Raw genomic sequence first — 27,166 nt, 5'->3', positions numbered from 1 at the left:
GCATTGAGAAATCCTTCCAGCTTTCCTCACCAGATGCTTTAAGGCACAGTGAGATCAGAGTATATCTTTATTTAAGCAATACGGGGCGGGGGGGAGGGAAACCAACAACAAAACGAAAGGACTAACTTCATGCATTGAGAAATTCTTCCAGCTTTCCTCACCAATGTTATGTTTAACTGTGCCTTGGTTCCACTACAGCATGCTCAAATACTATGTTGCCTGTAATTTGCATCCCTTGCACATAAAAGCCCTCAAGCTTGAAGCGTAATACAATTGTCAACACTCATTTGCTTCTTAGGCATAGCATATCCTGCTCAGGAGCTGAGGGGACTGGCATATAAGCACTGATGGCTTTGGCAGGAAGCCATGTATAAATGATTCCTTCACCCTGATGCTTCCATGTTCCTTGGTGTGGTGGGTTGAAGTTTTCCCCCCCACAGCGTTAACTTTGCCAGACCAACTCAGAAGCAAATGAAAGCTGTATTTACAAGCAAAACTACACTCTACAATGGAATGCAATTATTATGTACAAAATATATAGCATTTAAAATACTATACAGATATTTACAATTGGCAAACAAGATGGAAAAAAAACAACACCCTGATCAGAGACCAGGGAAGCTGTTCTGCTGCCCCCCTTCCTCCCATCCCAGTCCCAAGATAGAAAGTAGCAGAGAGAAAGCAGGAATCAGCCAGAAGCAGATTATTCTCTCCCAAGTAAAGCAAGAAAAGAAGAGATCAGAAAAGAGAAAGAATTGTTTTGGTACAGGTAGTCTTATAGCAGATACTTCTCCAGTGCATTTGTTTAGAATAATCTTTAGTTTTCCTTTTTATACCCAACAGTGATTTGTTTCTATCTTTCTACTTTTCTGCTCAAAATCTGTAACTAAATTTTGAAGGCATAGCCTAAAACCACCACACTTGGATAAGTCCTATTGCTCTTCTGAAAAAGATTTGCACCGCACCTCCCATATTCTCCGCCTGAACATGCTTTATTTACATGCTGTTTCAACTACAAGGTGCTAGCCAGCAGCCCAGTGAGGAGTTAGCTGGCCTGCAGCCAGAGACACCAGGGCATACAACCACTGTTGCAGACCTGTTACTATACAGCGTGGTTTCTCCCAGCCATATTAGTTCATTTTAGGTAATTTGTGTTTGCTGCAAGGATTACTCAGTTTAGCCTGCAAGTTTTATTGTGCAAACTAAAGCATATCGTAGGAAATAAAACAGCTCTGATATTTCTGCGTTTCAGGTGACCTCAGCAGTCAAGTGAGGCTACAAGTAACACCTGAAAATGGGCTCCCAGAGGGTTCCTTGATATTTCCACTAATGGGGAGTACATCTCCACTGACAGAAGGTGGAAGTCCACATACAGGAGTGCAGGCATCAAATGGATTCTCATTCCTGTATCCCTATTAAACAAGAGAGTGGCAACACTAACAGTACTCCAAATCCTGTGAGAAGAGCTTCAAAGGAAAGAAAAAGGCAAATTTTCGTAGGGAAGGCTGATAGAACTTTGAGTTACTTTTCCTGCAGTAGCACACTGTGTCTTCATTTGCAATATTGTTTTTTTTAATTAAGACAAGCACAGAAGTTGAGTTCAGTTTTAATGATTAGCCTTCTAAAATTGTTGGACCTAAGAATAAAATGGTGGTGTTTGCTGGAAACGTTTTTTCCATCCTACTCCTTTGCCATTGTTTCTGAAAACTTGAGCTGCTTTTTACAAGTTCAGTCCAAATACTACTTAAATATTTATGCTTTTTTTTTTTTTTCCTTCTTTCCCCTCTCCTTAGAATGACTCAATGGTATCAGCTACAACAACTTGATTCCAAGTTTTTGGAACAAGTCCACCAGCTGTATGATGACAGCTTTCCTATGGAAATCAGGCAGTACCTGGCTCAGTGGCTGGAAAACCAGGACTGGTAAGCACAGAAATTGGCCTTCAGGTTGTGCCATAAGCAGTTTCCTCATATATGCAGTTACAGCTAGGGGAAGAATACTGGGGAAGCAAGCTGCTAGGTGAACCTTTACTGGTAGGGCACTTCAGTAGCTGCTTGGGTGCTGTAGCTTGTGTTCCTGCCCCTCCTCAGGGCTTTCTAGCGGGGCCTGACACCTGGGGCAGCAATTGCACTAGCTCGTATTTCTCTCAGTTGGTCTGTGGCATGAGTGGCTGTTTTAAGACCAGTGAGTTATTCTTTGGCGACTCAGTCTGTTGCTCTTCACAGATTTTGAACTTTCTGTGGGGTGTTTTCTGGTACAGCTTGCACATGCCTTGGTTTTAGCTTCTTGATGTGCATGGAATGAGTAAATCAAATTGCACAGAACGTGGCAAAACTAATACAGAGAAAAACATTTCTGTATCAAGGAAAGATAAAGTTGAGAGGATGAAACTTATGTTTGAGGGTAATCTTTACTGCTTGCATATACTGCATCTGGAGTTGGGGAGAAAAACAAAGTGCTCCTTTATGCATGCCTTGAGTGCTGTATTGAAAGTGTATTTAACACAAATATGCCCTAATTTTTTCCAGGGAACATGCAGCCAACAATGTGTCTTTTGCAACGGTGCTATTCCATGACCTGCTCTCACAGCTTGATGATCAGTTTAGTAGGTTCCTCATAGAAAACAACTTTTTGCTGCAGCACAACATAAGGAAAAGCAAACGTAATCTTCAGGTATGCCTGGGCTTTATGCCTATAAACTTGCTTGCGTTGCTTCAGCAGTGCAATTGGGATGCCTCCAAGCAAACTTAAGTGGGTGAGAATCCTAAGCTAAAAGGCAGAATTCAGATGTTGCTCCATTTTTAACTGGCTACAGTTAGTTAGTTTTATTATGAGTACAGTTAGTTTCTGAGAACTCCAACAAAAAGAAAGTTGTTTGTAATGGGCCTTGCTAGCTCAAATGTAGTTTCACTTACTCCACCCCTTCCCTAGTCACTTTTCTCAGTGTCCCAGTAAGCTGCTGATGTAGAAGAAATGCAAAGAAAATAAATTCTTCCATGTAAGTGCAGAACTACAGTCAACAGCAAAGAACTTGCCCTTAGACAGCACTTCTGTCCATCATAGTGACAAAGAAAAGGGCTAATGCAGTTCCTGGTGAATACCAGTGCAGAATATAGAATCCTAGAATTGTCAGGGTTGGAAGGGACCTCAAGGATCATCCAGTTCCAACCCCCCTGCCATGGGCAGGGACACCTCACACTAGAGCAGGTTTCTCGGAACCCCATCCAGCCTGGCCTTGAAAACCTCCAGGGATGGGGCTTTTACCACCTCCCTGAGCAACCTGTTCCAGTGTCTCACCACCCTCATGGGGAAGAACTTTTTCCTAACATCCAATCTGAATCTACCCATTTCTAGTTTTGCTCCGTCCCCCCTAGTCCTAGCCGTTCCTGACACCCTAATCCTTAGTGAGCTTAATTAGTTGTGTTAGTTAGTCCTCTCCTCCTTGTAGGGCTCTATGCCGGGGGATCTTCCATAAAGCCACCTTCTCCACAGTCTGTTTCACATACATCTAGCTTCTTGTCACTATAAGTCAGTGACTAGAGGACTGTTTTCTGAGGAGAAAATGTGACCAGGCTGTACCTATCTGGTAATAGCTACAGATCAGTAATGAAAGATGAGGTAGATACAGCTCAGCAGCCCTATGGGTTGGTGCCATCCTGAGCAGAGCAGGACAGTACCCATCAGTCATGTTTCAACTTTGCATGCCTGTAAAACAGTAAAGTTAAGTTTATATCCAGCCATGACTGTGTGCTGGTGAAGGGCAGGCAGCACCTCTCCTTTACATCACTAAACAAAAGCTGCATGTGTCAGACTAGAGCAATGGTCATTCAAAACCAGCAGCTATATGTCAAAAATGTTGGAGGGTGGCTCAAGAGAGGATGAGCTTCCTAGGACTGTAGGGTAGTATCTCACCTTTCCCAGTAATGCCTCTGACCTTTGTTTTGTGCTGAGTCCCATCTCTTCATCCACTAATGAACTAAAATAGACACTCATTTGTGGGGGCTGTCATGCTCTATGTAGTCTTAGAGCGTGCTATGACCAAATGCATGCCCCAGAGGCTCTTACGCAGTCACCCACTGATGTTTTTGCCAGACAGTTTACTGAAGGACAGGAAATTAGGGGGATGAACTTTAACAGCTGTCTTTAATGCCAGGATAACTTCCAAGAAGATCCAATACACATGGCAATGATCATTTACAACTGTCTGAAAGAAGAGAGGAAAATCCTGAACAGTGCCCAACTGTCAAATCAGGTAACAGTCCTGGAATGTCTGCTGCAGTTGTCTGCCCTTTCCTGTTATTTGGGACAGAGGGAGCAGAAGAAGACTGAAAGAGGAAACAGGCTGTCTGTCCTGTCTGCCCACCAATATGCCTCTTAAAGGCCGAAGAGGGACCATTGGTGTTTTCCAGATGGACAGTGTGGCTTGTTTATGCTGTGTGAAGCATTTGGAAGGGAAATGGCCAGAAAACCAATTTGAATTTCTTGAGTGATGCAAGAACTACATGTTTTGTTCTGTTGGGGTTTTTTAAGTGCTTCTGTAGTAAAATCTGCTGAGCACATCAGGCTGTATTACAATGAGTGCTTGCCTTATTTCTCCAGCAAGATTGTAGCTCTTTTCTTCTGTGTTTTACTCCTGAATTTACTCTAAGCAGCTGAGTTTTGGTGCTTCTCTGGAGTGTTTCTGGGGGGAAATGCTGCATCATTCTCCTTCCTAAGCTACCTCTTAAGTGTTTTTAATTTTGAGGTTTAAATGAAGCCCATTACTTTTATCTGAACCGTAGATAAAGCCATGTTCTTCTTCCTCATCTGTTCTCTGGCTTTTCAACTTTGATTTTTATCTTTTTTGTTTTCCTCCTTTGCAAGGAGAACTGTTTTGCAATTAAAAAAATAAATATTTCTGCAGTTGTAAAAGGCATGCAAACTATATAGCTAGATGAAATCCACTTAGGTAGGAACAAAGTGATGAGTGCCCAGCCATGTTAAGTTCTGATACCAAACCACTTTCCTTTAAAGCAAGTGGGAACAGCACTCAGGCAATAGGTTTTCATTAAGAGGCCTAAAGCAACTCTCTCCAAAACAGCTCCATGAAAAATGTGACTGGCAGAGCCCATGGAGCTGCAGCACAGCTGTATGGTTTCTGTTCTGGCACATGACAGAAAGCTTTTCCAGCATGCATCATATTTGGGTCATTGAAAAGGGAAGTAAGTCCTCCTGTATTTACTGCTGGCGATAGGTACAACACCTCTGCTTTCTGGGAGAAGGTCTCATTTCCCAAAGCTAAGAAGATAGAACTCAGAACAAGCACAATTACTAACTGTTTAAAACCAAGGATTACTCTGTTTGCCTGTGCACAGACCTGTCTTGTTCTTGTCCTTGGCTCATTTCTCCCTGTATCACAGAATTAAGACAAGTCCAGCCATTAACCCAACACTGCCAAGCCCACCAATAAACCATGTCCCTCAGCACTACATCTACATGTTTTTTAAATCCCTCCAAGGATGGGGATTCCACCACTGCCTTGGGCAGCCTGTTCCAGGGCTTGACAGCTTCTGTGACAAATTTTTTCCTATCTCCAACCTAAGCATTACCTGATGCAAATTGAGGCTGTTTCCTCTCATCCTATCATTGGTCACTTGGGAGAAGAGACCAACACCCACCTTACTACAGCCTCCCTTCAGGAGCCTCCCTTTAGCCTCCTTTCCTCCAGGCTAAACAACTCCAGTTCCCTCATCCACTTCTCATAAGACTTATTCTCTAGACCCTTCACCAGCTTTGTTACCCTTCTTTGGACATGTGAGGGGCCCAAAAGTGTACCCAGTGTTTGAGGGGTGTCCTCTGGCTAGTGCTGCGTACAGCAGGACAATCATTTGCCTGGTCCTTCTTGTCACACTGTTGTTGATGCCTTTATGGATGAATCAGACACATGATGCAGGTGTCATCCAGCCTTCAGGGGTGTTGTTTTCTTGAAATACACTTAAAAGGTACTTGAAGAGAAGCAAACAAAAGAATGGAATTGTGTAGAGAGAAAACTGTATGTTTATAGCTTTGTATTGCCATGAAGAAGAAAAGCAGCATCACTCCACAAAGGACATTTTTAGTCCTCCTTTGTATCTTGACAATTCACCTGAAATCTATATTGAATATCTTAGTGTGATTTATCAGAACAAGCCAGGCTTCATCAGGCAGAAGCTACTAACTTCTATTAATGAAAGATTTATATGTCATGGGTCACTCTGGTTTGATTTTGGTTTTTGTTCTGCTTCTCTCCCTCAGATGGAAGTGGGGAGTGCACAGAACACTGTGATAGGGATGCTGGACAAACAGAAGGAGCTGGATGCAAAAGTTAGGGCTGTGAAAAAAAGCGTAACAGTAAGTATAACTGAAGTGGTCTTTGTTGATTTACATGTCTTGAAAAGCTTTCAGAACAGAAAAGGGCCCAACTTGACTTGATTTTCAGTCACTCACTGGTGACAAAATAATCACAGAATGTTAGGGGTTGGAAGGGACCTTAAAAGACCATCTAGTCCAATCCCCCTGCCAGAGCAGGATTGCCTAGAGGAGGTCATACAGGAACATATCCAGGTGGGTTGTTAAAGTCTCCAGAGGAGATTCCACAATCTCTCTAGACAGCCTGTTCCAGGGCTCTCTTACCCTTCACGTGGAACCTCCTCTGCTTCACCTTGCACCCGTTGCCCCTTGCGCTATCATTGGACATCACTGAGCAGAGCCTGGCTCTGTCCTCCTGACACTCACCCTTCACATCTTTATAAACATGAATGAGGTCACCCCTCAGGCTCTGCTGTTCCAAGCTCAAGAGCCTCAGCTTGTCCTCACAAGGGAGATGTTCCACTGCCTTTAGCATCTTTGTGGCTCTGCACTGGACCCTTCCAAGCAGTTCCCTGAGGTCCTTCTTGAACAGAGGTGCCCAGAACTGGACACAACATTCTAGATGTGGCCTCACCAGTGCAGTAGCACCATAGGACAGATTGGGATTTAACTGGTTTAGCAAAATCAAGTTTCTTATGCTTAAATTAATAGATTCATAGATTGGTTTAGGTTGGAAGGGACTTTAAAGATCATCTAGTGCCAACCGTTCACTAGAACACACTGCACAAGGCCTCATCCTACTTGCCCTTCAACATCTCCATGGAGGGGATCCACAACCTCCCTGGGCAACCTGTTCCAGCATCTCCCCACCCTCACTGTAAAGAATTTCTTCATAATATTCTAGGAACACATAAATTTACCCATCTGAAATACTTACAACTGAGGAAGAACTCTTCACAAATCATATGCTGGCCAGTTTGGTAACTAGATTTTCAGTTCAATATACTCATCTTAAATACTGCCATGACAAAGCTTTTCTCCAAGCAGTAGCTAAGAATTTGGAAGTTTGTTTAAAATGCTGTGTGCTGCTATAAGATTTCCCACTATGTAGCCTTGCTTCTCCTAGGTTCTGTGAACCTCTTCAGCTGGACCATGAGGACTTTTCCATCTCTTATAGCTAAGAGATTTTATTTAGCCAAGAAGAGGGAGGGTAGGTGAGTAGAAGGTGATTAAGTTCAAGGGTATGTCTTGTTAGAGAGTTCCAGGAAAAGGCCCTGCTGTAAAACTGGGCTCCATCTCAACACCAGCTGGCAGTGTGCTCATGCAGCCCAGAAGGCAAATCATCTCCTGGGCTGCATCAAGAGGAGCGTGGCCAGCAGGGTAAGAGAGGGGATTCTGTACCTTTAGACTGCTCTTATGAGACCCCAACTCCAATTCTGTGTCCAGTTCTGGTGTCTCCATCATAAGAAGGACATAGAGAGGATATGAAGTGTTGAAGTGAGTCCAGAGGAGGGCTACAAAAGTAACTGAAGAGTTGGAGCACCTTGGCTGTGAGGACAGGCTGAGGGGGCTGGGGTTGTTCAGCCTAGAGAAGACTCCGGTGGGACCTTATAGCTGCCTTCTCGAACCTGAACAGATCCTAAAGGAGGGCTGGAGAGGGGCTTTTCTTAAGGGTGTCTAGTAATAGGACAAGGGGGAATGGTTTTAAGCTTTGAGAGAGTAGGTTTAGACTGGCTCTTAGGAGGAAGCTCTTCAGTATGAAGGTGGTGAGACTGGAATAGGCTGCCCAGGGAGGTTGTGGGTGCCTCCTCCCTGGAGGTGTTCAAGACCAGGTTGGATGAGGCCTTAAGCAGCCAAGTCTGGATGAGAGGCATCCCTGGCCATGGTGGAGGGATTGGAGTAGATGATTTCTGAGGCCCCTTCCAACCTGAGCCATTCTATGATCTCTGCAATGGCTGCTGCCATTTCCTCATCAGTGGACTTGCATTATGTGGAGGTATTGAATAATTGTGGCCACTTATATTTGTGCTTTATAGGATGTGGAGCAAGACATCAAGACATTAGAGGATATGCAAGATGAATACGACTTCAAAAATAAGACTTGGCAGAACAGAGGTGAGTTACTTATCTAGGGTGCACCTGATTCCACAGAGCTCACAGTAAACTCTGCTGTCTTGTGTCAGCTAAACCTAAAAATGTGCAGCCAAACCTACTGCTAACGTCCCTCCTTTATTAAATTTGCTTTATGCTGAAACCTGAATTCCTGAATTCTCAGCATTCATCTTAAAATAACAAACCCCCTTTTTGTTAATGCAGTCATTCCTTTGTCTTTTACATCTAGAAATAGCAAGTCCTATAGACTCTGTGACTGTTCAGTCATACATCTAAATCGTTAAGTTTAGGCTTCTCCTTGTCATCTTGTGCTCCACAAACTTTTGCCTTCCCTGCTCCAGAAATGCCTTACCTGTTCCACAAATGTTTGCCTTCCCTGCTCCACATCTTGTAGGCCCATATGTGCTGAGGGAAGCACATGCAGCTGTCCTCCACATTGGTTTTGGGACATAGATGAGCCTTTTATGACTACTTTATTCTAGAAGGGGCCTGAGTTTTCAGTCTTGGACTTGAATATTTGCAGATTAAAACTTGAAGTTCTGTTTAAAAACAAAAAACCAGCCACCAAAAGACCCCAAAACCACCAAAAAAAACCAAAAACCCAGGAAAACCAAACCAAAACAACCCCCCACAACCCACCCCACTGCACCCATCCATCTCAAACATAAGTAAGTGTGTCCAGCGGGCAGAAGGAGGTTCTCCTCCCCCTCTACTCAGCCCTGGTTAGACCACATCTGGAATATTGTGTACAGTTCTGGGCTCCCCAGTTCAAGAGGGACAGGGAACTACTGGAGGGAGTTCAATGGAGAGCTAGGAGGATGGTTAAGTGAGTGGAGCATCTCTCATTTGAGGAAGGACTGAGAGACCTAAGGCTGTTTAGTCTGGAGAAGCGAAGGCTGAAAGGGGATCTTATGAATGTCTACAAATACCTGAAGGGTGGCTGCCAGGAGGATGGAGTCAGTCTCTTTTCAGTGATAGGACAAGGGACAATGAATGTGAGCTCAATCACAGGATTCTATCTCAACATAAGAAAACCTGTTTACTGTGGAGGTGCTGGAGCCCTGGAACAGGTGGCTTGGAGAGGTTGTGGAGTCTCATTCTCTGGAAATCTTCAAAACTTACCTGAATGTGTGGAGGTCCCTTCCAACCCTTAGCATTCTCTAATTCTGTGATTCCAAAACAAGCTGTCAGTTGACTGTCCCTCAGAAGCAGGATGTGCACTGAGCCCTGATCTTGCTCTTTGTACTTGAGGGCAGGTAGTGATTCCATGAAGCAGACAGAACCTCCAACCTAAGGTCAGTAGGCAGCAGAGGTATTGGCTAGGGCATCTGTTCAGGATCTGTCAGCCCAGGCTGCCCTCAGGAGCCTATAAACTTTTGCCCTTGGTCTGAGAGTTGACTTCTGTTGTCGGGTTAAGTAACACAAGCAATTTGTGTCAGAGGGCTGCATGAGAACAAATTGCCCAGCATGTACCTTTACATGATACAAGCATGATTTCAAAGCAGGGTCTTGTTCTGAAAAGCAAGCAAGCTCACATCTTAACAGCTCCACTGGGAGAGGTTTTCCTTGAGCTAGCACTAAGTGTAGGCTGTCCTTTCAGAAAGGGGAAAGGAAGGAGGGGAAAAAAGATGTAGGAGACATTGCCTTCCTTAAGCTTTAGAGGGATACTTTACTCAACATTAGCCAGGCAGGTCCCCTTCTTCCCTCAGTGTTCCCCACCATGCTTTGGTGTGCCAGCTGATGAAAAAATCACCAGGATCCAGCAATGGTTGCTTGCAACCCAGAAGGTAGCTGTGTGCTGGGCTGCATCAAAACCAGTGTAAGCAGCAGGTCACGAGAGGTGATTCTGCCACTGCGCTCTGGTGAGACCCCGGCTGCAGTACCTGTCCAGTTGTGGTGTCCCCCAGCAGAAGAGGGACATGGAGCTGCTGGAGCCAGAGAAAAGGGCCACAGAGATGATCAGAGGGCTGGGGAACCTCCATATGGGGACAGGTTGAGAGAGTTGGGGCTGTTAAGCTTGGAGAAAAGGCAGCTCTGGGTAGACCTTCTAGCAGCCTTTACAGTACCTGAAGAGGGCCTACAAGAAACCTGGGGAGGGCCTTTTTAGAAGGGCTTGTAGTGACAGGATGAGGGACAATGGATTGAAGTTTTGAGGAGGGCAGATTTAGACTGGACATTAGGAAGAAATTCTTTACAGTGTGGATGGTGAGACACTGGAACAGGTTGTCTGGGGAGGTTGTGGATGCCCCCCCTCTGGAGGTATTGAAGGCCAGGTTGGATGAGGCCTTGAGCAACCTGGGCTAGTGGAAGGTGTCCCTGGCCATAGCAAGGGTGTTGGAACTAGATGATCTTTAAGGTCTCTTCCAACCTAAACCATTCTGTGAAGCTATGAATTCTTCCCTGTCTTACCACAGCCATGAACTATTTCTCTCTCTTCAGTCTCACCTTCACAAAGTGAACTTACTTTACAGAGAACGAGTCCAATGGGATGTCACAAGATGACTATAAAAAAGAACAGATGTATCTCAAGAAGATGTTACTATCACTTGACTTCAAGAGAAAGGTAGTGCTCTTGTTTTCTTTCAGAAGGCAACAAAACTTTATTTTGAACACACAGTCATTTTCATTGGGCTGGCATGAATTGCATGAAAGAAAACTCAGTCAAGCAAAGATTTCATTCTTTCCAGCCTGACTGAACAATCTAGAATCTGTCAGCATGATTTTTCTTCTAGCAGCACTTCTGAGACATTAGTCAGGTGAAGCTAGAGCAGAGAGAGGGAAAAGTGTCACATCAGTAGTCCTGTTCATGAGGAGACACTGACTGAAAGATATGCAGCTCTGTTAGACTGAGATGTGCTAACTCTTGTTGCAGTGCTCAGGTCTGCAGCATGCACTGGGTGATCCCTGATAGACACCTAGGACACCTATAGATGGGAGGCACTGGCTCTTCAAAAGGATTGGATGTGGCACTTGGAGCCATGGTTTAGTTGTCATGAGGTGTTAGGTATTAGGTAATAGGTTGGACTTGATGATCTCTGAGGTCTTTTCCAACCTGGCTGATTCTGTGATTCAGATTTGGGTGACACTGAAGTTGTTTCTCCACTGAATCTAGCTCCAGCTAGAAAGAAACAGGTGCTTTAGAAAACATCCTCTGCTGTCAGAAGCTTACTCTGAGGTCCTCACAGAGGCTGGCAAGACAGCATTAGCCAGGACAGGACTGAGTTTTCCTGAGTCAAGTATTTTTAATAAGCAGAGTAATTTAATGTTCCCTGCAGGAAGTGGTAAACAAGATAGGGCAGCTGCTGAACGCCACAGAGCACACACAGAGTGCTCTTATTAATGAGGAGCTGGTGGAGTGGAAACACAGACAACAGACTGCATGCATTGGTGGCCCACCCAACGCTTGTCTTGACCAGCTACAGAACTGGTAAGTCTCTAATCAAGGGTTGTATTGGACAGGAACTTGCAGTGTTTGGAAGGAACACCCAATATGTGAAATACCCCTGAAGACAGGGGTGATCTTCTCAGTGCTGATCAATAGTTAAAGGGCAGGGAGCGAGAAGATGAGGCCAGACTCTTCTCAGTGGTACCCAGTAATAGGACAAGGGGCTCTGGGCACATACTGGAACACAGGAAGTTCCACCTAAACATGCAGTGATAGGATGAGGGGCAATGCTTTGAAACTGGAGCAGGGTTAGGGTTAGGTTGGACATAAGAAGCAAGTTTTTCACAGTGAGAGTGGTGAAATACTGGAACAGGTTGGCCAGGGATGTGGTTGAGGCCCATCCCTGGAGACATTCAAGATCAAACTTGATGTGGCCCTAGGGAGGATGAGGTTGGACAAGATGACCTTTGAGGGTCCCTTCTAACCCAATGCATTCTGTGAATGAGGAAAAACTACTTTGGTGTGAGAGTGCTGGAGCCCTGGAGCAGGCAGCCCAGAGAGGCTGTGGAGTCTCCTTTTTTGGAGAGATTCCAAACCCACATGGACATTGTGATCCTGGATAACCTGCTCTGGGTGAGCCTTCTTCAGCAGGGAGATTGGACTGGATGAACTCCTGAGGTCACTTCTTTATGTGACATTTTCATTCTGTCGCACCACAAGTGCATTTAATTGATTTGTATTACCTCACCACATTGCCAATGAGCAAGAAGTGTTCTTTGTGCACTACCTATTCCTTAGGGACAGTCACCTGGCTGGTGTCTCAGTGCTGTGACAACTCAAAACCATGCTAAAAATTACTAAGATTGTGTAATTGTAGGTTCACCGTTGTCGCTGAAAGCCTACAGCAAGTTCGTCAGCAGCTCAAAAAGCTGGAGGAACTGGAACAGAAGTTTACCTATGAATTTGATCCCATCACAAAAAACAAACAAGTTCTGCAGGACAGAACCCACAGCCTTTTCAGACAGCTCATCCAGAGGTAACAGACAAGAGTCTTCTTGTGTCTGAGTGAATAAGTGGATGAAGAGCATGTTCCCCCCTTGTGCTCCCTGGGTGTTTCTTGCCTGCTAACTTTGCGTTTTCTGAGGTTTTCACAAGTTTGTCACAAATGCTGAGATAATGAACATTACTGAGATTTATTCTACAGTTCCCACAGCTTTAGGCCCATGGAAAGAGTTTGGCATCAGGCATCACTGGAATTAGCAGGAGCTGTGTGCTACAGTATGTACTGATTACAGAATCCAACTCCTAGTCTTAGACCATTTCTTGCTTTAAGCTTGAGTCCTGCAAAGTCCAAGTAAATAGAGGCAAGAAACCATTTGCACCAAGCTATTCCAAGATAAATGACCATTAAATTCCACAGCCCTTTGTCTGTGGACACATTCTCTGTCTCCAGAAAAGAAGCCCCATCTCTGTACCATCTTCCTGATGTGGCTGGAAGTTACCCCACAAAAGATCAGGGTCCCAGCAGACAAAAATTAATGCTGCAGAAGACTTGAATGTAGCAACTAAGAGGAGAGGATTAGATAGAGTACATGACCCCCTCTTCTGAGGGGCCACAACCTCCATTTCCAGAGTCCCATTCAGTGCTTTGACCACAGATACACTCAATTGGAAGACGCAGGCATTGCTTTATAATGAAGCAAAGTGAGTGAGGGCAAGCTGTAGAAGCCCAGCTGATTAGTTCCCTGTGAGCTGCTGTTAAGTTACCTTGCCTGTGAGTATAGTGGAAAGAAAAGTCTCCATGCTGCCCAAGACTGGGTAACCATAAAAATACTTCAGGGTTTTTGTCTAGCACAGTGCTGCACAAGTGGTGCCTGAGACAGCAACACTCCTCACTTGCATTGTGCTGGTTGCATCAGTGTTTAGATGCTCCATGGTTTCAGGGAAGGCTGGGGCAGCACTCTGCCTCCTCAAGCCATCAATGTCTTCAGGAAAAGCCAACCTTCATGAAATCACTTCATACTAGCAATATTTATATCCCCCTTGGTGCAAGTGAAAGAAACCAAGGCACAGACCTGTATGTAGGTTGAAATTGAATAAATTGTACTTAAAGTATTGCTGGTCAATCACCATGCTTTTAAAGTTCTCTTTTTCTGTAATTCCTTGCTCCTTGATAAATCCAAGTGCCTTTAATCTGTTCTTTCCATAGCTCCTTTGTGGTGGAGAGGCAGCCTTGCATGCCAACACATCCTCAGAGGCCTTTAGTCCTGAAGACAGGAGTACAGTTTACTGTAAAACTGAGGTATGCTTCCCCTTTAACCCCTTCTTGTTTGCTCACAAGCTCTTCAAGGTTTGGCTTCCTACAGCTGAGAGCATTGTAGCTCAAGTGCTAAGGCCAGAAGGAACAAAGTGCCAGGTAGCAGGGGGATACTTTCAGGCAAAGTTTAACACAGGCTCAGCTTTTACCCTTTACTAAAAGTGGGGGGGTATTGAGTATATAAACCAAAACCAAACAGCAGAAGACACTGCAGGCCACTTTGTCATGCAAAATAGCAACTCATTTACCCACCTAGTTTCCTCTCTAGATGCTGTCTTGTGTGGAGCAAGCTTGGAGCCTGTATGTGACCTTGTGCTGTGCAGCCTGAACATACCTGTGCTAAGCAGTGTGGTAGAAGAGAAGCTGTCTTTTGCAACTGCAGTCACTTAAAAAATCAAACTTCTCTTTCCAGGTTGCTGGTGAAGTTGCAGGAGTTGAACTACAACTTGAAAGTGAAAGTTTTCTTCGATAAGTACGTTGCGTTTTTCTCATCCCTATGTATGCTAATGGTAAGCAGTCCCAGTGCACAGAAATCCCAAAGGCAAACCTCACCTGGAGTGCTGTGTCCAGCCCTGGAGCCCTCAACACAGGAAGGGCTTGGACGTGATGGAGCAGCTCCAGAGGAGGGCCACAAAGATGATCAGGGGTTTGGAGAACCTCTGCTAACAAGGGAGAGGGTGAGGGAGCTTGAGTTGTTCAGCCTGGAAAAGAGAAGGCTCCAGGAAGACTTCACAGAAGCATTTTACCAGTTCTCAGTCAGCTACTCAAACACATTGTCTGTGGCAGAATCCAAACAGGCACATTGTCTGTGGCAGGGTCTTTGAAAGATTTTAATTGTGTCTTTTGTTTTTCTTCTCTTTCCATTGACAGAGATGTAAGTGAGAAGAACTCAGTCAAAGGGTATGTGGCATCATTAATATGATTACATTAAGGTTGGGTTCTTTCAATGAATTCGAGACTCAATTCTTTTCTCTCTCTTTGTAAAGGTTCAGGAAATTTAATATTTTGGGAACAAACACAAAAGTAATGAATATGGAAGAGTCTACTAATGGAAGCCTAGCAGCAGAATTCAGGCACTTGGTAGGAGATGTTTGTTTTCCTTTTATTGGCACATCCATTTAATTGTGTGGGTAGAGGGTGTGGTAGGAAGGAGACAATTTGCTTTTGTCTAAGAGGAACTGTGAACATCTTTCCTATCTTGTTCTTCCCTTTTTGAAATCTTTGGCCTGTTTCAATTGCTTTTGTCACTGAAATAGGGCTAGAAACCACAAGGGTGGTGAGACACTGGAACAGGTTGCCCAGGGAGGTGGTAGAAGCCTCATCCCTGGAAGTTTTTAAGCCCAGCCTGGATGGGGCTCTGAGAAACCTGATCTAGTGTGAGGTGTCCCTGCCCATGGCAGGGGGGTTGGAACTGGATGATATTTGAGGTCCCTTCCAACCCTGACAATTCTATGAGTCTGTGAAAATGACTTATCTGCTGCCATGCAGCTTATGTTCCTCTTGCAAGAGGAAGGAAAAAGCAGCCTAGAAACGCTGGTTGGGGCCTGTCAGAGGAAGGCCCGTAAGTAGAAAAGCTTGGAGTAGATTAAAGAGCTTTGAGTCTAGAAGATCCAAGTTTTTAAGGTGTGGGCAGCTATAAGAAATTCAGTGTCTTTAGTAGACTGTACAACATTTGATCTGTGGATTGGGAGATAAATCAGATTCCTGTTGTAATGATGGAACCAAAGCAAAAATGCAAGGCCTGAGTATGGAGGTCTCCCTTCTTCCCTTCATTGTCCAGGGCTGACAAAGTCTGCAGATTATTGCCCATTTCTAATAATCCAGCATTTAATCTGATCCTGCCTGATTTCACTCTGCTTCTGTTCTTGTAAGGCCTCTTAGAGAAGGCACCATAACAGTGCAATATCTATTTTCACAGATGAATAGTTTGTAGAAGAGTAGTAGTTACCTACAGTTTAATCCTTTGGCTTCCACAAAGACCCAACTAGAAGCAGACACTAGTGCAGCTGGTTTACATGCAGTTGAGCATGCCAAATGTTTCCATCTACTCCCACTTGCTTTTGTGGCTGAAGCAGACAAGTGACAGGGTTGCTTTTGTTCGTTTGCAGCAACTGAAAGAGCAGAAGAATGCAGGAAGCAGAACAAATGAGGTAAGCAGTACTAACCTGGTTTGCATAGCCTTTGCACAGTACTAAGGCAGCATTAGGGCACTTCAGACATTCAGCCCCATGAAGAAACACCCAGGAAAACAGATGAATAGGAGAGATCAGTGTTTCCAGAAAATTATCTGTGTAGCAGGTGCATATAAGTGAGAAGTGATGCCAGAAAGGTGTCTCCCTGGGCTCTCCCTCACCAGCATCCAGCTTTAATGACAGCCGTTAAAGGAATGAACTTCAACAAGGCCAAGTGCCAGATCCTGTACTTGGGTCACAACAACCCCAAGCAACACTACAGGCATGGGGCAGTGTGGCTGGAAAGCTGTCTGGCAGAAAGGGACCTGGGGGTTCCAATCAACAAGCAGCTGAATAAGAGCCAGCAGTGTGCCCAGGTGGCCAAGAAAGCCAATGGCATCCTGGCTGGGATTAGAAATGCTGTGTCCAGCAGGAGTAGGCAGGTGATTGTCCCCTTGTACTCAGCTCTGGTGAGACCACACCTCAAGTGTTGTGTTGGGTTTTGGGCATCTCAATACAAGAGAGATGTGGAGGTGCTCCTGGAGCCGGTGCAGAGGAGGTCAAGGAAGCTGGGAAGGGCCAGAAGAATAAATCTGATGGAAAGCAACTGAAGGAGCTGGGGATGGTTAGTTTGGAAAAGAGGATGCTGAGTGGAGACCTCATTGCTGTCTACAACTACCTGAAAGGACGTTGTAGAGAGGCTGGTGCTGGTCTCTTCTCACAGGTAATTAGTGATAGACCAAGAGGGAAGAGCCTGAAGCTGCAGCTGGGTAGGTTCAGACTGGACATTGGGAAAAAATTTTCATGGCAAGAGTGGTCAGGCATTGGAATGTGCTGCCCAGGGAGGTGGCTGAGTCACCAGCTCTGGATGTGTTTAAAGGTGGTTTAGATGTGGTGCCTGGGGATATGGTTTAGGTGGGATATGGGGATATGGTGAACCTTGCAGAGTAGGCATCTGAGTTGGACTTGGTGATCCTGAGGGTCTTTTCCAACCTGAATGTTTCTGTGGTCTTTTTCCCAGCAGGGACAGATTTTTCTGTGGCTTCTAGATAGAAGCAAAAAAAGTAAACAAATAAATAAATGATGCCTAGAATTTAACAACCAGCTTTAGGAGGTTAGCACTGTCACTTGATTTTCACCTGTAAACTGTTTCTGAGATCTAGACCAAGTAGCATTGACCAGAAAGGATTTTTTCCCTGTGATAAATCCCCTTTTCTTCCTCCTAAGCAATTTTAAGTCCCTGAAAGGTTTTCTTCTGTTTTATTTTTTTAAAGGGCCCTCTCATTGTAACTGAAGAACTCCACTCTCTGAGTTTTGAGACACAGCTGTGCCAGCCTGGCTTGGTAATAGACCTGGAGGTATGTCTTGGATGAAGCAGAGGAACTTCAATTCCTGTGTGTCACTCACGTTGGCACTCTAAACTTTATGATAAGCACTGGGATATCAAGCACTTCCAGCTATTTCAAGGTGCATGACGGACACTTCACATCAACTCTTTATAGACACAGACAGGGAGAATGCTGTCAAATCTCTGGATGAGTAAGAGTATAGATGTGTCTTACAAAGTGTCTGAGAACCAACCCCTTGCTTTAAGCTCTCTAGGGATCAGTTTCCTTTTATGTGAGAAGTGATGTGCTATCAGTGTTTGGAGCACAAGCCCTATGAGGAGAGGTTGAGGAAACTGGGATTGTTTAGCCTGAAGAAGAGAAGGCTCAGGGGAATCCTTATTGCTGTATACAACTACCTGAAGTGAAGTTGTAGCCAGGTGGGGGTCAGTCTCTTCTCCCAGACAACCAGTGATAGAAAGAGAGGACAGTCTCAAGCTGTGCCAGGGGAAGTTTAGGCTGGATGCTAGGAAGAAATTCTTCCCAGAGTCATTGGCCATTGGGAGTCACCATCACTGGAAGTGTTTAAAAACAGACTGGATGAGGCACTTAGTGCCATGGTTAGATGGTTAGTTGGTTAGATGGTGTTGGGTGATAGGTTGGACTTGATGATCTCAAAGGTCTTTTCCAGCCTGGTTAACTCTATGATTGTGGCTTGGCACTAAATGAAAGTCTTTATCAGACAAAATCACCTAAGTCACAGCACAAATACAGGCTGGGTGAGGAGTGGCTCAAGAGGAGAAGGACTTGGGGGCGTCAGTTGATGGAAAAACTCAACGTGAGCCAGTAATGGTCACTGGCAGCACAGAAGGCAGCTGTGTGCTGGGCTGCATCAAAAGCTGTGAGAGCAGCAGAACAGGGAGGGGATTCTGCCCCTCTGCTCTCATGAGACCACATCTGCAGTACTGCATCCAGTTCTGCCCCCCGAGTAAAAAGGGACTTGGAGCTGCTGGAGCAGATCCAGAGGAGGCCACGAATATGATCAGAGGGCTGGAGAAGCTCTGCTATTGGGACAGGCTGAGAGAGTTGGAGCTGTTCAGCCTGGAGAAGAGAAGGCTTCAGGAAGACCTTAGAGCAGCATTCCAGTACCTGAAGGGGGCATACAAAAAGCTGGGAAGGGACTTTTTACAAGGACTTGTAGTGATAGGATGAGAGGGACTGGATTGAAGCTTGAGGAGGGCAGATTTAGACTGGAGATTAGGAAGAAATTCTTTACAGTGAGGGTGGTGAGACACTGGAACAGGTTGCCCAGGGAGGTCATGGATGCCTTCTCCCTGGAGGTGTTCAAGGCCAGGCTGGATAAGGCCTTGAGCACCCTGGTCTACCAGAAGGTGTCCCTGTCCATGGCAGTGGGGTCAGAACTAGATGATCTTCAATATCCATTCTAACCCAAACCGTTCTGTGAAAGTCTTTCTAGTATTTCATCATACTGATATTGTCTCCCTTGTATGCAAACTTAATAAAGAGAATTGCAGTGGAAAAGGCCTGTTGGTAGTCTAGAGGAGGACAGCAGCCAGGGGCACAACAGAGTCTGATGTGTTTCCTTCTGTGTCCCTTTCAGACCACATCGCTTCCCATTGTTGTGATCTCAAACGTGAGCCAGCTGCCAAGCGGATGGGCTTCCATCTTATGGTTCAACATGCTGTCTACTGATCCTAAGGTATTGCCAGCAACAACAAAATCAGCATCAGAAATGCTGTGTATAGTTTTCAAGCATTGTACACAAGTGTCTGCTGCATTTTTTCCAGGCAGGTGACTCTTAATGGCTTTCAGATGCAGAGAGAGGAGCAGTGACCTCTCCATCCTAAAGAGAGCAATGTTTGAAGCTCACAGAAGGGCAGTACCTGTTGTATTCACTACAGACTAGGGGGTGATCTGCTAGAGAGCAGCCCTGTGGAGAAGGAACTGGGAGTCCTGGTGGATAACAAGTTCTGCATGGGACAGCAGTGTGCCCTTGTGGCCAAAAGGGCCAATGGGTGATCCTGGGGTTCATTAAGAGGAGTGTGTCCAGCAGATCCAGGGAGGTTCTCCTCCTGTTCTACTCTGCCCTGGTGAGGCCACACTTGGTATATTGTGTCCAGTTTTGGGCTCCCCAGTTCAAGAGGGACAGGGACCTACTGGAGAGAGTCCAGTGGAGAGCTACAAGGATGATTAAGGGACTGGAGCACTGCCTGAAGAGGAGAGGCTGAGAGCCCTGGGGCTTTTTAGTCTGGAGAAGAGAAAACTGAGATGGGATTTAATAAATGTTTCTAAATATCTGAGGGCTGGGTGTCAAGAGGGAGAGGACAGGCTCTGCTCAGTTGCACCCTGTGACAGGACAAGGGGTAATGGATACAAACTATAGCATAGGAGGTTCTGCCTCAACATGAGGAGGAACTTCTTCACTGTGAGGGTGACAGAGCCCTGGAACAGGCTCCCCAGAGAGGTTGTGGAGTCTCCTTCTCTGGAGACTTTCATGACCCATCTGGCTGTGTTCCTGTGTGATCTGTGCTAGATTCTATGGTCCTGCTCTGGCAGGGAGGTTGGACTTGATGATCTCCAGAGGTCCCTTCCAGCCCCTAACATCCTGTGAGCCTGTGATCTGTGATCCTGTGAAAAGCCAAATAAATATTCAAGAATTCAAATACAGTGAGTCAGCTAGGGAGGCCACCCGCTGGGAGGAGACAGATTCAAAGCAGTGTGTCAAAGATTTTTCCAAGCCTAGAGTGCCTGTCAGGAGAGCAGGCTGCTTTGGCAGCGTTGGCCAAGCTGCCATCCCTTCTTAAACTATGTTCTGTTTTGACAACATACTCCTGTGAATTCAAGTGGCACTCCAAAATTCATGGTGATTAACCAGTAATTGTATTTTTCCTTTCCAGAACCTGTCCTTCTTTCTGAATCCACCTTGTGCCAAGTGGTCTGTCCTCTCTGAAGTTCTGAGCTGGCAGTTTTCTTCTGTAACAAAGAGAGGACTTAATGCAGATCAGCTGAGCATGCTGGGAGAGAAGCTACTTGGTATGGTTTGCTGCCATCACAGATGGCTTCTTGTTGTTGAAGCTAATTCTACATCTTTTCTGCAGTCTGTTTCAAGTTTGCATCTCCTCTCCCCTTTTGCCCTTGTATCACTTTATTACAGGGAGCTGTTTTCCAGCATTCAGGGAAGTAGAGTTTGTAAATGAAAGTCATGGACTGCAGTCCTGACTTAGGAGTTCAAGGACTACTTCTGCCTTTTTCTCTTAGAGAAATACTACTTCTCTTTAAAAAGAGTTGCTCAGGTAATGCACATGTAGGCAAATTTTGAGGTGGCTGTTGCCTGGCATTTGTTTGGGCTTGGTTTTAAATCCATCTTCATTAATTTTACTTTCCTGCATGCCCCAAACTAGTACAGTTGTACTCTACCTGCATAAACAGCATTTGCATGTTGATATTGCAACTAGGAAACCAGTGAAGGAGATCAAACTGAATATCTTTCAAGTGAGAGCAATGTACTCTTGTGGCCAAGAAGGCCAATGGAATCCTGGGACTATATTAGATGGGTGTGAGAGAGGAGAGGTTCTCCTCCCCCTCTACTCTGCCCTGGTGAGGCCAAATCTGGAATATTGTGTCCAGTTCTGGGCCCCTCTGTTCAAGAAGGACCTCAGGGAACTGCTTGGAAGAGTCCAGTGCAGAGCCACAAAGATGCTGAAGGCAGGAGGAAGAAAGGCTGAGGGAGCTGGGGCTCTTGAGCTAGGAACAGAAGAGCCTGAGGGGTGACCCCATTCATGTTTATAAAGATGTGAAGGGTGAGTGTCAGGAGGAGGGAGCCAGGCTCTGCTCAGTGATGTCCAGTGATAGGACAAGGGGCAATGGGTGCAAGCTGGAGCAGAGGAGGTTCCACAAGAACATAAGGATAAACTTTTTCACTGTGAGGGTGACAGAGCCCTGGAGCAGGCTGCCCAGAGAGGTTGTGGCATCTCCTTCTCTGGAGACATTCAAAACTCTCCTGGATGTGTTCCTGTGTGACCTGCTCTAGGTGGTCCTGCTCTGGCATGGGGGTTGGACTGGATGATCTTTCAAGGTCCCTTCCAGCCCCTAATGTTCTGTGATTCTGTGAGTCCTTACTAAAAGCCTCATCAGGCATGAGTTCTGTTTCCAAACTCTGTCACTTTGTCTGCCAGGCAGGGTGCTTGGCACAGTTAGCATAGTAGACTCTAAAAATACCCTTTATTGAGTTTATTGCACCAAGCTTCAGGGAGCATTCAAAGAGATTTGATATTAATGAGTCTAGGTGGCAAGCACAGCATTCCAGTCTCTAATTCCCTTCCTCCCATTGCCCCAAGACAAGAATGCTTGCTGATTTAATGGATTACATATCAGAATTCTGCAAGGAGAGTAAATTCTTGAGTTTAATTCACCATCCTGAAGACAGACTGGCCACTGCCCTGTTTTCTGTAGTCAGTTTGCATCTTAGAACGTCACAGCTCTGCTAACTGGAGGAATGCTTTTTAAATCTTATCTCTAGAGTTAAAAGTATTTCACTGCTGAAAAAAACCCAAAATAATAAAAAATCCAGGTGGTTGAATATTGTAGGATTCCTTAGTGCCAGGGGAGATAGCAAGGTGCCAGGATACAACTCACCTGCAGTTTCTGTGATGTGAAAGTTGACAGAATCTTGATCTCTAATATTAGCAGCATCAGAAGCAAGCTCCCTAAACCCTTTAGAGAGATGAGAGAGAAAAGCAGCTTCTTTCTGACACTACTGAAATGCACAGCATGATCTGCAGTGGAAAAGATTTGGCTCTGAGCACACTTGGGGTCTGCAAAGCTTCTAGCTGCTGTAGTCCCAGGACAGGACTTTGGGGTTGGCTGTGGTTATGAAATGCTGTTGACATAAAAAGAAGTTGGGGGAAATGATTGCAACAAGAATGAGATGAGTCTGTGGTTGAGACAGTCAGGAATTTCTGAGGCAAAAGCCTGCAGGCCACCAGAATCGAGACAGTGACATGCTTAATGTCAGAAAGATATTGCAGAGGTCCTACAAAAGAGCTGGAGGGTTGCAGCTGTGTTTTGCTGGAGGTGTGCAAGGAAAGTGTCAGAACAAATTGGTTGCCATTACACAATATCTGTTTAAATACATATTTGGTCATTCTGATGCAGTGAACTTCTCCAGAGAGAAATTTTGCAAGCTCTTCCTGTACTAGCCATGAAAATACAGCAAGCAGCCTTCCAGTTCTTGTGTAGATGTCAGAGCTGGAAATGAACACTCAGAGCTCAGTGCTTGTCAGCTTAGAGCAACACAACTGAAGTCAGTTTGTTCTGTTCAGGGCCAACAAGTGGAGGAGCTCATGATGGCCTCATTCCTTGGACAAGATTCTGCAAGGTATGAACACGGTTTAAAAAGTGAGATGGAAGAGGGAGCTCTGTCTGGGGTTCTTGAGGGGCTTCTTTGGGGGTATTTTTGTGTTTGGTTGGGGGTTGCTTTTTCAGTAGCACACCCTAATTATTCTCCAGCTGATGTGATTGTGGGAGGTTTTGGTGGTGAGGTTAAAGTAGCAGCAGGAGGAGGAGGAAGAGTTTATATAAGCAAGGAACAGAGAACTGATGTCGTTTACCTGGACCTGAGCAAAGCCTTCGACACTGTCCCGCACCACATCCTGGTCTCCAAACTGGTGACACATGGGTTTGATGGGTGGACCACTAGATGGATAAGGAACTGGCTTGATGGCCGCACCCAAAGAGTGGCTGTCAATGGCTCCATGTCCCAGTGGAGGCCAGTGACAAGCGGAGTCCCTCAGGGATCAGTCCTGGGACCTGTCTTATTCAACATCTTTGTGGGTGCCATGGACAGTGGCATTGAGTGCACCCTCAGCAAGTTTGCTGATGACACCAAGCTGTGTGGTGCAGCAGACATGCTGGAGGGAAGGGAGGCCATCCAGAGGGACCTTGACAGGCTGGAGAGGTGGGCACAAGCCAGCCTCATGAAGTTCAATAAGAGCAAGTGCAGGGTCCTGCATCTGGGTGGAGGCAATCCCAGGCACAAATCCAGGCTGGGCAGTGACTGGCTGGAAAGTAGCCCTGAGGAGAGAGACTTGGGGGTGCTGGTGGACAAGAAGCTCAACATGAGCTCTCAGTGTGCACTTGCAGCCCGCAAAGCCAATCAGATCCTGGGCTGCATCAGGAGAAGTGTGGCTAGCAGGTCGAGGGAGGTGATCCTCCCCCTCTACTCAGCCCTGGTGAGACCCCACCTGGAGTACTGTGTCCAGTTCTGGAGCCCCTATTACAAGAGGGATGTGGAGGTGCTGGAACGTGTCCAGAGAAGGGCCACAAGGATGATCAGAGGGCTGGAGCACCTCTCCTATGAGGGCAGACTGAGGGAGTTGAGGCTGTTCAGTCTGCAGAAGAGAAGGCTCCAAGGTGACCTAATTGTGGCCTTCCAGTATCTGAAGGGGGCCTACAGGAAGGCTGGGGAAGGACTTCTCAGGATCTCAGGTAGTGACAGGACTAGGGGGAATGGAATGAAGCTGGAGGTGGGGAGATTCAGGCTAGATGTGAGGAGGAGGTTCTTCACCATGAGAGTGGTGAGATCCTGGAATGGGTTGTCCAGGGAGGTGGTCGAGGCCCCGTCCCTGGAGGTGTTTAAGAGCAGGCTGGATGAGGCTCTGGGCAGCCTGATCTAGTGTGGGGTGTCCCTGCCCATGGCAGGGGGGTTGGAACTAGATGATCCTTGTGGTCCCTTCCAACCCTGAATGAAACTATGAAACTATGAAATTTGAGATTTCTTTTGAGCCATGTAAACACTGTAGAAAAATGGCACCTTTCAAACACAGCCTCTTATTGTTACTAATGCAGTTGCTATTAATAGAATAGTTCTCCATTTGTGTCAAAAACACCCCAGCAAGATTCTCCTCTCTTACAGTGAAGGGCACTTCCCAGGCCAGGGGCAACCAGATTAGGGTGAAGATTAGCATAGGGCAGCCAAGAGGGTCAGCATGACAGCAGAAAGCCACTTGATGAGGTTTTGTGACAGGATTGGAGAACCTTTCCCATTTCCTCTGGCTTTAGACCCTCAACTGGTAGAGGTAGGCAGGAGATGGCAGCAAGCAGGAGCAGACTGCAGGGGAAGGACAAAGCTACAAGGATTCCAGTTCATTAATATGGGTGTCTCAGGAGGAATTGAAATCCAAGTCTGAACATGAAGCATCTGTAAGGTGTTCTACCAGCCAGCCTGGGTGAAAGCCCCCTGGAATTGTTTGGATGTCCAAGAGCTCCAGTAAGGACAGTGCCCAGGCAGCAACCAAGGCTGGTCATAGAGCATGTTTGGGGCTGCTGTAAGCTCAGGCAGGCATTTTTCTCAGGCTGCCTCTTGCCCTAATGATTCAGTGCATCCTTCATTCCCAATAATTTCTGTCCGTCTGAGCAGAGGAACAGAAACCAACCAACAAACCATAAGAGAACATGTGGAGGGTGGGAAAGAGAGCAGAAAAATGCAAGGAGAAATAGATGCTGGAAGGATTGAGAGCCTGCTTCCTCTCTGCTTAACAAAACTCACATTTCACTACCCCTGTTCTTCCCCCTCCCAATCCTGCTCTTCTAATTTTCAGGAAAATATAAATGATAAAAATTTCCCTTTTTGGCTGTGGGTTGAGGGAATCCTGGAGCTTATTAAGAAACACCTCCTGTGTCTCTGGAATGATGGGTAAGTCCTGAGTGAAGTTAACCAAGCCATGATTATTGCCTCACACCTCTCATTCAGGCTAGCAGTTGGTGGTGAGGTCCAGTGAAGCAGTACTTACAAGCAGAGAAATCCAAAGTTGAGGAAGCCTCTAATGAGGCATTGGCTTAAAGCAGATGGCCAGGATGTCCCATTTACGTCACAGAGCAGGGCTGTGAATGTCAGATTATGGGTTTTTTTGGCCTCTGCTGCCATTGGAAGTAGGTTCTTTCCACACCCTAGAACAGAGTCTATGTTTCTTAGGGAACACTGAAGCACAAGTCCTAAGGTGATCACGCATCTTCCAAAGCAAAGCCAGACTTTGTGGTGAGCTTCCTTTAGGGGGCAGCAGCACAATATTACTTAGGTTTTGTGCAAAGTGCCCTCTTCCCCAGCTGAATGCACAGGACAGTAGCAGTTGTACTCAGAACTTCATTATTCACAGATTGCATTGGGTTGGAAGGGACCCTCAAAGGTCATCTTGTCCAAGCCCCCTACAGTCCCCCCCAGAGACACTTCAAGGTGTCTAGGGTCACATTCAAGTCTGATCTTGTTACTGAAGGAGTATTTTAGAATCAGAGAATTGTCAGGGTTGGAAGGGACCTCAAGGATCATCTAGTTCCAATCCCCCTGCTGTAGGCAGGGACACCTCACACTAGATCAGGTTGCCCAAAGCCACATTCAGCCTGGCCTTAAAACTTCCAGGAATGGGGCTTCCACCACCTCCCTGGGCAACCTGTTCCAGCGTCTCACCACTCTCATGGTGAAGAACTTCTTCCTAATGTCTAATCTAAATCTCTCCTCCTCTAGCTTCAATCCATTCCCCCAAGTCCTATCACTACCCAACATCCTAAAAGGTCCCTCACCAGCTTTCCTGTAGCCCCCTTCAGACACTGGAAGGCCACAATAAGGTGCACAAAGAATTCTGCCTCCTGTCTACACAATGACATTGCTGAGCATAGTGAACTGGGGGGAAGTTGAAGGCCCATGAGCTTAACAGCTCATCTAGAAAACACAAGCCTCCCTCGAGGTGTTGAAGGACAGGCTGGATAAGGCCTTGAGCCACCTGGTCTGGTGGAAGGTGTCTCTGCCTATGGCAGGGGGTTGGAACTAGATGATCTTTAAGGTCCCTTCCAACCTAAGCCACTCTATGAATCTTTGAAAACCAACCCCCCACAGCTGTATGGATGCAATCCTGGTAGCTACCAAACTTTGTTTCATCAGCCAAAGAGTTTCAACTGTTCCTTAAGACACTTCTGAAGTTAACACTGCCATCTGTGATCTGACCATCTGACACACATAACTTGTGCTTGGCCAAGCAGAATGCCTTTTACTCCAAGCTCAGAAAAATGTTTGCAAAGCCACCAGGCCAAAGGAAGACTGCTGAAGGAAGCTGTGCTGATTCATGGCTTCCACAGGGCAGTTCCAGCCTGGCAGGCCTGCTGCTAGTTTTCCAGCTGCTCACAGCACAGAGCCTTCTGTGAAGCTTTTAAAGTACTTAAGCAACAAAAGCTTTTCAGTTTTCCTAGCTAGCCCAGCCCAGATTAGATTTTTGTGTTGCTGAGTAAAGTCAGCTTTTTGTCTTCCCCACTGCAGCTGCATCATGGGTTTCATCAGCAAGGAGAGAGAACGTGCTCTGCTGAAGGACCAGCAGCCAGGAACCTTCCTGCTGAGGTTCAGTGAGAGCAGCAGGGAGGGAGCCATCACCTTCACCTGGGTAGAAGGATCTCAAAATGGTGAGTAAGTAACAGAGAATATCTTTGGCACAAGAATAAGAAGCTTTTATGGCCATCTCTTTCA

At 45.9% G+C, this 27,166-nt stretch overlaps 1 protein-coding gene across 3 annotated transcripts in view; it reads left to right on the top strand.

The window, feature by feature from the left end:
* The window catches only part of STAT1 (signal transducer and activator of transcription 1), a 34,323-nt gene that overhangs the window by 1,565 nt on the left and 5,592 nt on the right, over window positions 1-27,166 (top strand). For all 3 annotated transcript variants that reach the window (XM_068137918.1, XM_068137919.1, XM_068137920.1), the window contains exons 2-20: window positions 1,794-1,922; window positions 2,529-2,673; window positions 4,154-4,252; window positions 6,274-6,369; window positions 8,364-8,442; window positions 10,911-11,002; window positions 11,715-11,866; window positions 12,702-12,860; window positions 14,034-14,126; window positions 14,554-14,613; window positions 15,012-15,041; window positions 15,128-15,221; window positions 16,250-16,291; window positions 17,587-17,670; window positions 19,259-19,357; window positions 20,556-20,691; window positions 22,980-23,035; window positions 25,257-25,351; window positions 26,963-27,102. In XM_068137918.1, the coding sequence (XP_067994019.1) occupies window positions 1,795-1,922; window positions 2,529-2,673; window positions 4,154-4,252; window positions 6,274-6,369; window positions 8,364-8,442; window positions 10,911-11,002; window positions 11,715-11,866; window positions 12,702-12,860; window positions 14,034-14,126; window positions 14,554-14,613; window positions 15,012-15,041; window positions 15,128-15,221; window positions 16,250-16,291; window positions 17,587-17,670; window positions 19,259-19,357; window positions 20,556-20,691; window positions 22,980-23,035; window positions 25,257-25,351; window positions 26,963-27,102 (1,879 nt within the window). In that variant the 5' untranslated portion in view covers window position 1,794. The remainder of the gene's footprint in view (window positions 1-1,793; window positions 1,923-2,528; window positions 2,674-4,153; window positions 4,253-6,273; window positions 6,370-8,363; window positions 8,443-10,910; window positions 11,003-11,714; window positions 11,867-12,701; window positions 12,861-14,033; window positions 14,127-14,553; window positions 14,614-15,011; window positions 15,042-15,127; window positions 15,222-16,249; window positions 16,292-17,586; window positions 17,671-19,258; window positions 19,358-20,555; window positions 20,692-22,979; window positions 23,036-25,256; window positions 25,352-26,962; window positions 27,103-27,166) is intronic.

The sequence above is a fragment of the Melanerpes formicivorus genome, unplaced genomic scaffold (genome assembly GCF_026170545.1).
Source record: "Melanerpes formicivorus ecotype bairdi unplaced genomic scaffold, bMelFor1.0.p_v2 SCAF_5, whole genome shotgun sequence".
NCBI classification, from domain to species: Eukaryota; Metazoa; Chordata; class Aves; order Piciformes; family Picidae; genus Melanerpes; species Melanerpes formicivorus.
The sequence above is the reverse complement of the archived record's forward strand: the minus strand, read 5'-3'. Positions and strand labels throughout refer to the sequence as shown.